Raw genomic sequence first — 12,697 nt, 5'->3', positions numbered from 1 at the left:
GCAGAGACTGTTAGAGTCATGGGTAATGAAAAGGTATATTGTAAAACCATTCATAAGAGTTTGAGTTTCTCTGCTTTAGTGCTTACAAATCCCTCTATCTGAAGCGTCATTCCGAATTTTAGGGCTCTGACAAGAGCCTTGAGATATAAACATTGTAGACATCGAGGAGCCACTCAGCTACTCTCCTGAGAGATTCATTCAATCAATTTTTATTTTAAGTACCTCTAGGTCATAGATAAGCTGAATAAACCTCCTTTTATTCTTGATAGGTAAAGCACCTAAAGCCAAAATCTGTACAGAACCTTCTTAAATCTTTAACCTGTGAAAATTTCATATATAGTTTATTTCTTCTCCGTGAGGAGATTTTGAAAAATCTCTGAAGAACAGCTCTCCTGCTGCCCAAAGTGCCTGCCCTTCACCAAGTAATGTAAATATTCCTGAAGTCAGGCATCTCACCCCATCACTGCCCACTCAAAGATTTCCCATATGGAGGGGGCAGCCTTCTGCGGCAGGTGATGGTCAGCCTTCTCCCAGCTTCCACAGTCCACAGCACCTGAGTGGATTTCACAAGTATTCTCTTCTACCCTCTAGGTAATGAACCAAAACAACGCCAAAAAAATTATTCATACTCAAAGATCACTAAACTCTAATTTCATAAAAGCTGAAGGTGACTCAGCTCCTGGCTATCCAGAAATTGATCTTACTGAGTCTGTATGTGAATCACTCACTGAAATCAAGGACAGTTAACACAGGAGTCGCAGGGATCACCCCATGAGCAGGCGAGCTATCTGAGTGGTGGGGGCTCAGGGCACACCACCGTCATCCCTCACCCTCAGCACACAGCGCTTTACACAGGACTCCCAACTACTACTGAGCTGTTCTCCTTAAAAGAATTTCCACATTTGACACTTGCTGTGTTTACACACAGACAGAAGCAGAATCAAAGCTGCACTTTTGTTATTTACAACTGAAAGAGCATTTGCAAATATAAAGGTGTAATATTAAAGATGCTGCAGGGGCGCCTGGATGGCTCAGTGGGTTAAAGCCTCTGCCTTCGGCTTGGGTCATGATCTCAGGGTCCTGGGATCCAGCCTCACATCGGGCTCTAAAAATTCAGAATGGCACTACAGATAGAGGGATTTGTAAGCACCAAAGCAGAGCAACTAAACTCTTATGAATGGTTTTATAACATACCTTTTCATTACCCATGACTCTCTGCTTATCGGGGAGCCTGCTTCCCCCTCCTCTTTCTCTACCTGCAACTAAACTCTTATGAATAGTTTTATAACATACCTTTTCATCACCCATGACTCTCTGCTTATCGGGGAGCCTGCTTCCCCCTCCTCTTTCTCTACCTGCCTCACCTACTTGTGATCTCTGTCTATCAAACAAATAAATAAAATCTTTAAAAAAAAAAAAAGATGCTGCAAACAACAAAACATTTTATATGCAAGAATAGGGAGAAAAAATTTAGACAAAAGCAAATGGCCATAAAAGACAGTTTGTTTTCCTTTCTTCCAAATTACATGGCTAGAGTGTTTCGAGCTGGTTACCAAACGTGCCATTTACATAAAATCTAACATTAGGTGTAAAACCTCAAATTGATTTTTACCTTCTGCTCAGGTAGAAATGGTACACCTATTTCACAAACAGGCAAATGCACTCAAGGAACTGAAGTTATATTATAAAAGTCCTGTTTTGGTCTGACTCTGATTTCATGTGGGAGAGAAAACACCTCTAACTTATCACTATCTGTTCACAATAAGAACTGTATTTGGCAGCCTAATTACTTTGTGCACTCTCACTATGATCTGAATTCCCAGAGAGAGAGTTATGTATGTATTTGTACTAAGGCAAAGAAGAAGAATGGATCAGTTTCTCTCCTATTTTCTCTGAAAGCAGGTATCTTTGTATCTCTATTAGAGGTCTCACTCTGGGGACACCAGTGGCTAAGTCGGTTAAGTGTCTGCCTTTGGCTCAGGTCATGATCCCAGGGTCCTGGGTTTGAGTCTAGCACTCCCTGCTCTGTGGAGAGTCTGCTTCTTCCTTTGCCTGCCGTGGCCCCAGCTTGTAATCTTTATAAAAAAAAAAGTCTCACTTGTAACCCCTCTCAGGAAATTAAGAGGTAGGAGGAATGTTTTCTCTTTCTAATTTCCCACTCCTTCTCATCTTTACACATGCACCATCCCTTTATCCTGACACACAGGGGGCACAGCGATACAGGAGAGTTATTTTTGAGTTAAATGCTGGACTTATATTTGCTTTTGCAGACCCCTGAATGGGCTTCTTGTTGTCTGTTGCTTAACATTCCTGAAATAACTTAATGATATAATTGAAACAAATATCAGGAGACTAGCCTTTAAGAAATGCTAGAGAAAGGCTACACTATGTGAATTGGAGAAAATTCCAGTACTCTTACAAGTATACATTTCAGTCCTTCAGTCAAACATCTCTCTGCTAGAAATCCAAGTGTGCTAATTTCTTAACTTTCCTGGTCTGTCCTTCTGTAAAAAATGAGGCACATCTTGAGGGATGAAATACATGCTCACATATTAAACAGAAAGTAACAAAAATAATAAACCAAATATAATAACCCAAAATATAATAATAAAACAAAAAATAATAAACAGAGTAACAGTATATAGTTAAAATATTCTTCCAGAAGCCTATTACCTGGCTTCAAAAAAAGTATTAAAAATACATAGAGTTCTTTGCAGTCTCTCACATTAGACCACTAATTTAAATTTAAGCTAATGAGTGGTGGGGTACCATTATTTAAAGTTTTTTTTTTTTTTTTTACTTATTTGACAGACACACAGATCACAAGTAGGCAGAGAGGCAGGCAGAGAGAGAAGGAAGGAAGCAGGCTCCCTGCTGAGCAGCAGAGCGCGATGCAGGGCTCGATCCCAGGACGCTGGGATCATGACCTGAGCCGAAGGCAGCGGCCTTAACCTACTGAGCTACCCAGGCGCCCGGGTACCATTATTTAAAAACAAAATCTTCCCTCTCATCACTGATATTTTATTTATTTGTTTGTTTGTTATTTAAAGTGGGGAGAGGGAGAGAGAGAATCTGAAGCAGGCTCCCTCCCCAGTGCTTATGCAGGGCTCAATCTCACAACCCTCAGATCATGACCTAGCTGAAATCAAGAGCCAGATGCTCAACCAACTGAGCCACCCAGGCACCCCTAATTGCTGACATTTTAGAAAATCACCAAGGAACGCTCTTCCATTATTAGATAGGGGAAATTCCACCATTTTGGTCATTCCCAAGTGCAATTTCATCTTGGGGGTCATCTCATTATCTCACTGCACAATTAAAACAAAAATTACAATTTTTAGTTGGTGGCTTAAACCTCATAGAAAGTTATTTTTTTCCTTCTGAAGTTCCTTAATCACAATCAAGTTACATCCACCATACTCTGATCAATTTCCTGGCTGAGGTCTGGCCCTTCAAATTTCACACAGGCTTTCACAACATAAGCATGCAGTAAGAGCTTCATATTTACAATTCATGAAAGGGATACATGCATCCCTACATGGTCCACCTGTGGACTATTCTCTCCCAACTTTCAAATCTGATCAACCAAACGAACGTCTGTTACTCTGCCATCTATTAACAATAGTATTAATTCTAATCCTAACTTTGAACTGATGCTCCAGTATGTTTAGAGATTAGAATTGTTTTCCACTAAATCCTAATTACACAGCCACATATTTTTCCACAGTTGTCACTGTGAATATCACATGAATTTAGAGTACTTTTCGGGAATTCAGTGTATGTATCTACTGTAACTAATCTAGGGCAGGAGTTAAGAACCCACAGCCTTGACTAGAACAGGTTACTTACTTTCTCTGTATGTTACCAGATACAACCTGATAAATACAGTCACTTTGAGTAATATGTATATAGTGAGCTTTTGCATTATACATCTCCTACAATCAGACAGTATTCTACAGACCAAAAGACTGAATCATGATTAGCAGTCAAGGTGCAAAAGGTAGTATCTCTTGACGTGCTTCATAAACTTGGTCTCAAGAGCTCAGCTGTATTTCTGCACCAGAGATCTCTTCTCAAACCTTCTGTTTATTTTTCAAAAGATATAACTAACAGAGCTACAGAAGTCTGGAAAGAGGGAGCTACTGTGGTTTCTTGTTAGTAAGCTTCTGAATACTTTCAATGGCAGCTGCCCAACAATCCTGTGCATATTCCTAAATGAGTCAAGAAAATGCGACAATACCATAGCTACAGTGATGTGGTTAAGTGACTCAAACGATTCTTTTGAAATGTAGCAAGCTCCACATGGATTTAACTTAAGTGCATACTTTTTTGGGCAAATGCCCAATGTATGAAGAAAGAAAAACATTTCTCCCAAACTGAATAAAATGTGAAAGAAGGTATGTTGTTTCCATTTTACTCTCTCACTCCAGCTCCTTCCTTTTTGTCCCCTTCCCTCTCCCAACCTCTCCAACTAGTTAAGAGACTCTTCTTGTTTGGGGGGGAAAAAAAAGTACTATTCACATCTTAGGACACAGAAATATGGTCTTTGATTTCTTTCAGGACACCTCACCCTAGGAGACAGTGAGTCCTGTTACAAATGGGAATAAAAATGGTTGTAAGCAGTCACTAACTATTTAATTTACTTGATCTCTAATTGTATTTACTGCATTGTCAGAGGGAGAGATGAGGAATAAGCTTTTTGCCTTCTAAAATAGTACCTCCATAGTAAAATATTTCTGTTCCAACTCTTTAAAAAAAAAAAAAGTGGGGGGGTGAGGGAGCATGTAGCATATTCCTTTGGTGAGGTTTTATGTAAACAGTTAACCTTTTTCGAGACCCATCAATCCTAAAATGGCAGGACACTGAACCACACCATCTATGTAAGATTTTAGTTATGAGCTAAAACACATTTAAAAAGAAACGCAGAGCATCAAAAAGGATGCAGCATTATCTACAAGAGCTAAGATAGATAGATAGGTTTTTTTTTTTTTTTAAAGATTTTATTTATTTATTTGACAGACAGATCACAAGTAGGCAGACAGAGAGAGAAGGGAGGAAGCAGGCTCCCTGCTGAGCAGAGAGCCTGATGCGGGGCTTGATCCCAGGACACTGGGATCATGACCTGAGCTGAAGGCAGAGGCTTTAACCCACTGAGCCACCCAGGCGCCCCGATAGATAGGTATTTTTAAGATTTTATTTTTAAGTAATCTCTACACCCAACGTGGGGCTCGAATTCACAACCCCAAGATCAAGCGTCGCATGCGCCACTGACTGAGCCAGTCAAGTGCCCTAAGAGCTAAGGGAGGTTAAAGGAGGTTATGATGGAGTACAAATACCATGACTGTATCTGTGTGTTTAAAATGGAAGGGAGGAAGGAGAGAGACACCTGTGTGTGCTTTCCAGAAAGGTCTAGAAGAACATATGCCAAAGAAAGGTTTCACAACCTTGACACTATTAACATTGTGGGCCAGTTCTTTGTTGCAGGGAACTGTCCTAAGCACTGTAGGGTATTTCATGACTTCCCTGGCCTCTACCCACTAGAAGCCAGAAGCATCCCCACAGTTGCAACAAACAAAAATGTCTATAAATATTATTATCAAATGTCCTCTGGGGAGCAAAACTCTCTCAGTTGAGAATTCCTGCACTACTTAACAGTACCTATCTCCACAGAGGGAAGTAAGACGATAGGAGAGCAACTGAAAAGAAAGTGAGGGCTTTTATTTTTTGCTCTACATACCATACTTCTGTACGGTTTGGATGTCTTAGTCCTCTCCAGCCTTTATTACATGTGTTAATTCTCCAGAACAATGAGGAAAATAGAATCACAAAACCACACAGCTACTGGCCCTGCAAAATGACAGGACACAGACTCCCAATGATCAGAAAACATGTGTAAGCCACACTCACCTTCATAGGGTTTTCATCATATGTTGGGGTTCCCAGGTCCATCTCAGCTTCATGCTCAAGGCTGGCGTCATCTCCTGGGCTTTCCCAAGTAGGAGGATCCCACTGAGTCTGCCTAGAAGAAGGTAAGAACAGCCATGCTGTCATGGCCAGAAAGCAGAGAACTCTGGCACAGGCATCTCTGCTCATATACACATAAAACGCAACATATATAATGAGGCAGAATAAGTCAGCATCGTAAGATAGAGACATTCTTTTGTTACCCCTCCAGCAGCATGATTCTATCCCAGAGACATACATTGTTTAGCCCACTGTATTTCTCTAGCCAACGAGGCGGCAGTGTTTACTGGGTGTCAAAGAGAGCAGTAAAACCAAACATCCTATTTCTCACCTGGCTCTAATGTTCTGGAAAGAGGATTCAGCAAAACCTAAAAAGTACACGGAGTCAGTGCTTGCCTCTGCCTCCCCTCTGCAGGTGAGGAGATCAATAGTGACTGTACCTAGCACGTGCTTGGAGCAAAATAAAATAAATCACAACACACTCCTCATAATCCTTGGCCATGTGAGAAAATTGTTCCTTGCTTTAGGAGTCTTCTTGTCTGTGGTTGTGCCCCTTTGCTTCAATGACTGATAACATGGAAAAGACTTGAGGTTAAAAACTTGTGCCCTGGGGCGCCTGGGTGGCTTAGTGGGTTAAAGCCTCTGCCTTCAGCTCAGGTCATGATCCCAGGGTCCTGGGATCGAGCCCCACATCGGGCTCTCTGCTCAGCAGGGAGCCTGTTCGTCCCGCCCCCCTCTCTGCCTGCCTCTCTGCCTACTTGTGATCTCTATCAAATAAATAAAAATAAATAAATAAATAAAAATCTTTAAAAAGCCCAAAAAACAAAAAAGCCTTGTGTCCTGGGGTGCCTGGGTGGCTCAGTTGTTAAGCATCTGCCTTAGGCTCAGGTCACGATCCCAGGGTCCTGGGACTGAGCCCCACGCTGGGCTCCCTGCTCAGTGGGAAGCCTCCTTTCCCTCTCCCACTCCCCCTGCTTGTATTCCCTCTCTTGCTGCCTCTCTCTGTCAAATAAATAAAATCATGAAAAAAAAAAAATCAAAACTTATGCCCTTGGCTCAAAATATTCTCAACTAACTGCAAGAAGGGTTCTACCCTGTTAGCTCACTGCATGTTTATTAGTTGCTTTGAAAATAAGCAAGCATAGATTTTTTTTTTTTTTTTAAAGCTAGATTTGTGAGTTAACAACTGAAAGTAAGACAATTCATGTTCAGGAGTCTGAAGTCAGCTGCCACAGGGAATGCTATAGGGAAAATCACTTAAAACGTCCAAAGCCTCAGAGAACTAGCAGCCTATCTGAGAGGCCAGGCCTGCCACTGCAGTCTTCTTGTGCTCTCCTACCACTCCATCTTTAGTCAGCAACATCACACGCGCTTGATAAAGCATAAAGGAAATTATCTGTATGAAATTTTTAAACTCATAAGGCATTACAAACAAAGACATCTGCAATACTCTTGATAAAAAGACCTAACAATAACGAGAGAGAACAGGGAGATAGATGCTCCCAAACAAGCAATTCGCAAAAGATACAAGTGGCCAATAATTTACTTTAGATAGTCCATTTCAACAATAAAAGAATCAGAAATGAAAATAAGCTCTCTTGCCTATTAGATTTACAAGAGTAGTAGAAATTACATCAAGAAAGACAATACTGTATACTTTTTGTGGAAGTCTACAGTGGTACAATTTTTTTTAATGGTAAGCTGACAATAATTATCAATTTAAAATGTCAATGTCTTTTAACCAACAGCATAGTAAGATTAGTGTCTTTAAGGATATCCAGGGTTGGAGTTATATATAAAACAGTGAAAATCCAACAATGAGGGTGGGTTAAGTAAAATTTCGAACAGCCATATGAGAGAGTAGGAGCTGGCAAACTTTTTTTTTCTATAAATGATCAGAGAGTAAATCATCTCTGACTTTGCAGGCCATATGGTCTCTGTCACAACTACTCTACTCTGCCATTATAGTGTGAAAGCAGCCATAAATAACTCCTAAATAAATGGGGGTGGCTGTATTCCCCCAAAAACTTTATTTGCAAATACAAGTGGCCTGTGGGCATAGTTTGCTGACCCCTGAAACAAAGTATAAGCATGCACTGAAAATGTAGTTCTATCTATCTGTAACTGACAAAAGTCCTCTACAGATTGGTATGATTATAAAACATGTACCCCAACAACTCACATAAAATTATATACCAATGAGTACACACACACACACACACAGAAAGCACATACATTCACATAAAGCTATCTGTCTAAAAGATGTATTTTTTTAAACCTCTAGGTAAGATAAATTGGGCTTTTTGCATATAGCAGGGATCATCAAACTATGGCTTATGGACCAAATCTGGCCTCCTGCCTATTTTATAAATCAAGTCTTACTGGACACAGAAGTGACCATTCATTTATATATGGCCTATGGGCTGTTTGCACAACAATGAGAATTGAGTAGTTGTGACAGAGACTGGCTGGCTGGCAAAGCCTAAAATATTCATTATATCTGGGCTCTTACAGAAAAGGTTTGCTTATGACCCCTCATACCTACATAATATTAGATGAAGTCATTATCTTTTTTTTTTTTTTTTTGACAGAGAGAGACACAATGAAAGAGGAAACACAAGCAGGAGGAGTGGGAGAGGGAAAAGCAGGCTTCCCGCTGAGCAGGGAGCCCGACGTGGGGCTCAATCCCAGGACCCTGGGATCATGACCTGAGCCCAAAGCAGACGCTTAATGCCTGAGCCACCCAGGTGCCCCATCATTATCTTTTTAAACTCCAGTTTTCTCCAAGAGTCTTGCAGATTAAAAATATACCAAAATATCTCTCTAAAAAGGACTAAAGTCTATGGTCTGACATAACATTTAAGACGTGATTCTGGAAATCTGGCAGCCCTCAAGCGCAATGAACAACAGACAACGACATCAAGCCCACACCCATCAATCTCCTCTTCTGACAGCAACTTCTTCCACCAACTGAAAGCTGACCTGGGATACCCACACAGCCCTTCTTACCTTGTGATCACATGGTAGTAATAAATCTTCCCTTCTGGATCTCGGGCTGTCTTCCAGTTGGGAGGTAAGACGATGGTTTTGGGTTTGGGAGGAGAGGGGGGTGGCAGATCCAGAAGATTATTTGTCACTACCATTTCAGGCTAAAAAGAAACACAAATTCTTGATCAGTGACATCTCTTCTAATCTAGCCGAAAAGGACAAAGTAGCCTACTTAATATGTAAAAACATATATCCTCCACCTCTTCTTTTGAAAAACAATAAAACAAAAGTCCAATCTGGGAAGTGATCAGAGATGGCTCTATGAATAGCTTTAAGGATCTGTCAGAAAACTGACAGTTGGCTCCAAGTTCACCATCCAAGAGATCACCTTTAAAAATAGTCAGCAGCTCATTATCTAGAGCAGTATCTTTCAACCTTGATAAAACCAATGCTAAATGACATATACCAACTTCAGGATACTAACTATATAGAGCTCACTCTCTCTCTTTTTTTAAGACAAAAATTTGAAAAGCAAGTATGACAGAATGTTAACATTTATCCATTCTCTATTCTTCTGTATGTTCAAAATGTCATATTTATATTAAAAAATTTAATGCCACATTTTGAAAAACATAAAAACTTCACAGTCACTGTTAGGGATGGAATTATTTCCCCCAAATTCACATGTTGGAGACCTAACTCCCAATGTGACTATTTGGAGAAAGTGCCTTTATAGAGGGAATTAAAGTTAAATGAGGTCATAAGGGTAGTGCCCTAATCCAACAGGACTGGTACACTCATAAGAGGAAGGGACATCAGGGAATGTGGGCAAAGAAAAGGCCATGTGAAGATACAGTGAGAAAACAACCACTTATAAGCCAAGGAGAGGCCTCAGGAGACACGAAGCCTGTTGACATCTGATCTTACAGACTTCCAGCCTCTAGAATGGTAAGAAAATCAATTTCTGTTGTTTAAGTCACTCAGTTTGCGGCATTTTGTTATAGTAGCTCTGGAAGACTCGTAATAAACTGCTGTAAGAATATATGCCCTAAACTGTCCATTTTATGTAAACCAGTTAACATAGAATCATTCTTCCAGCTTTACCTTTGCTTGAGCAATCAAAGAGGAACCCAAGATCCCAGGTGCAGGTAAAATGCAACCACTTTTTTCTTTTTTAAAATGTGACCACTTTTAAGCAAACACAAGTCTTGAAGCATCACTGTTTTGCATATATCACTAATCCCTACTTCATGTAGCTGCTGTTTTTGGTGTCCTATTCAGTTCCGCTTCATTCCTGTAGTCCTCTAGCCTATAAAGTGACCTCTTTTCCCTAAGCTTCTGTGTCACTTAAGAATACTTCAAATCCAGGGGCACCTGGGTGGCTCAGTTATTAAGCGTCTGCCTTTGGCTCAGGTCATGATCCCAGGGTCCTGGGATGGAGCCCTGTGTGAGGTGCTCTACTCAGTAGGGAGCCTACTTCGCTCTCTCCCACTCCCCCTGTTTGTGTTCCCTCTCTCGCTGTCTCTCTCTCTGTCAAATAAATAAATAAAATCTTCGTGGGAGGGAAAAAAGAATACTTCAAATCCAAAAAGAAAAAACAAAACAAAAAAACACTTCAAATCATTCAGAACTTAACCAAATTACTAATCCTTCCCACACTTGGGAATGGTTCTTTCCCTCCTCAAACTAGCTGTACTTTTTTTTGTGATACTAATTGTACTTTTTTGTGATACTAATCCCTACTTTTAGGATTATTCATTGTGATCTTCAACTCTCTAAGTGGAATGTGAGCTTCTGAGAACAGGAATGGAAGCTTAGGTTTGTATTCAGAGTTCCTAGAAGGGCCCAACTCACAGCAAGTCCTCAAATATCTGCTGGAAGTGCAAACGGTCTCAGCCTTCAACTGTCTCACGTGCGGTCTTTATACTCCATCTCCACTCACTGTCCTACCCGCCAAAAGCCACCATCACTCATGGGATCGCTGCAGGAGCCTTCTCTGAACTGTCAGAATTCCAAAGTGCTAATGGGTAAGTTATTCTGTTTGGCTGCTCAGCTGCTTCCAATGCCAGCCTCCTAGTTCCCACTTCAAGATTTCCCCATACCCTCCTCCATATGTGGAAGAATGCCATACTGTACAACGTGTACAGTAAAGTATATCACTCATTTCTATACCCCCAGTCCACAGCGTCTAGTGTAGTATCATATTCTAGGGCTCCGTAAAATAAAAATAGCGACTCGAGAAAACTGTTACATTAGAATTCCTAGCAAAGTATAAAAATACAAGTCAGTCAGCTAAAATTACAAATAAAATGGATAGCAGGAGCAAAATATGTATCTATCAACACTGCTGTAAGTTTCACAGAATTTTTTAAAAAATGATGAGTAATGCTTCCTCCGGGACATAAGCACTTACGCGAAACTGGGGACTACAAAAGTTAGAAACAAAAAACAGAGTGGAAAACAAAACCAAACAAAACCAAACAAAAAAGGAAACCTTCTAAAGATGAGATATGCAGCCAATGAGCATTTTATCAACTGAAATATTTCTCTTACTGGCTGTAAGGGCTGAGGTTGCCCTGGTGCAACTATTGTCGTCACGGCCGCGGCTGGCTGGACCACCACTCCTTGTGGGTGAGCTGTGAAAATCTGCTGTCCCTGGATATACTGAAGACTTGGCTGGGCATAACTCTAAAAGATAAAATGAAGAAATCCAAAATTTAGACTTTTCTAGCTCTAATACAGCAGTAATTAACTTCGAAGTTGGCATCACCTTATTGGAATCCATTAATTTTTAAAAACTTTTAGTAAAGAATATTTGGATACAAATGTGTAAAAGTCTTCTGTTGCAAACACATAAGTTTCTTTTTTTAAAACAATTCCCTAGTCATTTACTTACCTTGGTTTTATCATTAAAAAAAGAAAGAAAGAAAGAAACTCACCAAAAAAAAAAAACAAAAGACTTGGGCGGGCCGTGGGTGGTGCTCCTAAGAGCTGTCCCAAGCCGCAGTACCAATGGTGTGTGGCACTTACGATATCCAAGAGATTGCTCCCCAGGACTCTTTGCAGAGAACCTTTATACCACCAACTCCTAAAAACTACCAGGTATTCTGGGCACCTAGGTGGGGCAGTGGGTTAAGCCTCTGCCTTCGGTTCAGGTCATGATCTCAGGGTCCTGGGATGGAGCCCCGCATCTGCTCTTCGCTCAGCAGGAAGCCTACTCCCCCCTCTCTCTTTCTGCCTGCTTCTCTGCCTACTTGGGATCTCTGTCAAATAAATAAATAAAATCTTTAAAAAAAAAAAAAAAAAGAAAACCTACCAGGTGTTCTGACCAGAAAATGTCAGAGAGTGAGGTAGCAGAGGAAGTAAGATGGTGATCAAATTTTAAACTTGTTTTTTAGCTTTCTGTAGTCTTTGATAATACAATTCCTTCCAAGGAAGACAGCAGAATTCACTTGATCCAAAATTCTTACCACATACAGGTTCATACCGTGCTTTATGAAGCTTAGAAAGAGCCCTTTCACATACATGGTCTCATTAAGTCCTGACCACCATCAAAGGTGGGGGACCTAAGAAAGTGCCACAGCTGTAACTTACACCTAGTCTGGAATTAGTTCTCATTGACAGAAAAACTGCTTAAAGAAGAGGTGACAAACATATCCCAAAAAACAGCTCTGTTGTCTTAAGAGGTGATGAATACCAAGGAAATGAATAGGTATCCTGTACTGAAGGACAGATTTTGATCCTA

At 40.6% G+C, this 12,697-nt stretch overlaps 1 protein-coding gene across 2 annotated transcripts in view; it reads right to left on the bottom strand.

Annotated features, from left to right (window-relative positions):
* Positions 1-12,697, bottom strand: part of SETD2 (SET domain containing 2, histone lysine methyltransferase) — a 123,727-nt gene that overhangs the window by 10,532 nt on the left and 100,498 nt on the right. For both annotated transcript variants that reach the window (XM_080829243.1, XM_080829242.1), the window contains 3 exons: positions 11,506-11,640; positions 8,974-9,113; positions 5,908-6,019 (listed from right to left, as the gene is read on the bottom strand). In XM_080829243.1, the coding sequence (XP_080685369.1) occupies positions 5,908-6,019; positions 8,974-9,113; positions 11,506-11,640 (387 nt within the window). The remainder of the gene's footprint in view (positions 1-5,907; positions 6,020-8,973; positions 9,114-11,505; positions 11,641-12,697) is intronic.

This window comes from Martes martes (genome assembly GCF_963455335.1).
Source record: "Martes martes genome assembly, chromosome: 1".
NCBI classification, from domain to species: Eukaryota; Metazoa; Chordata; class Mammalia; order Carnivora; family Mustelidae; genus Martes; species Martes martes.
The sequence above is the reverse complement of the archived record's forward strand: the minus strand, read 5'-3'. Positions and strand labels throughout refer to the sequence as shown.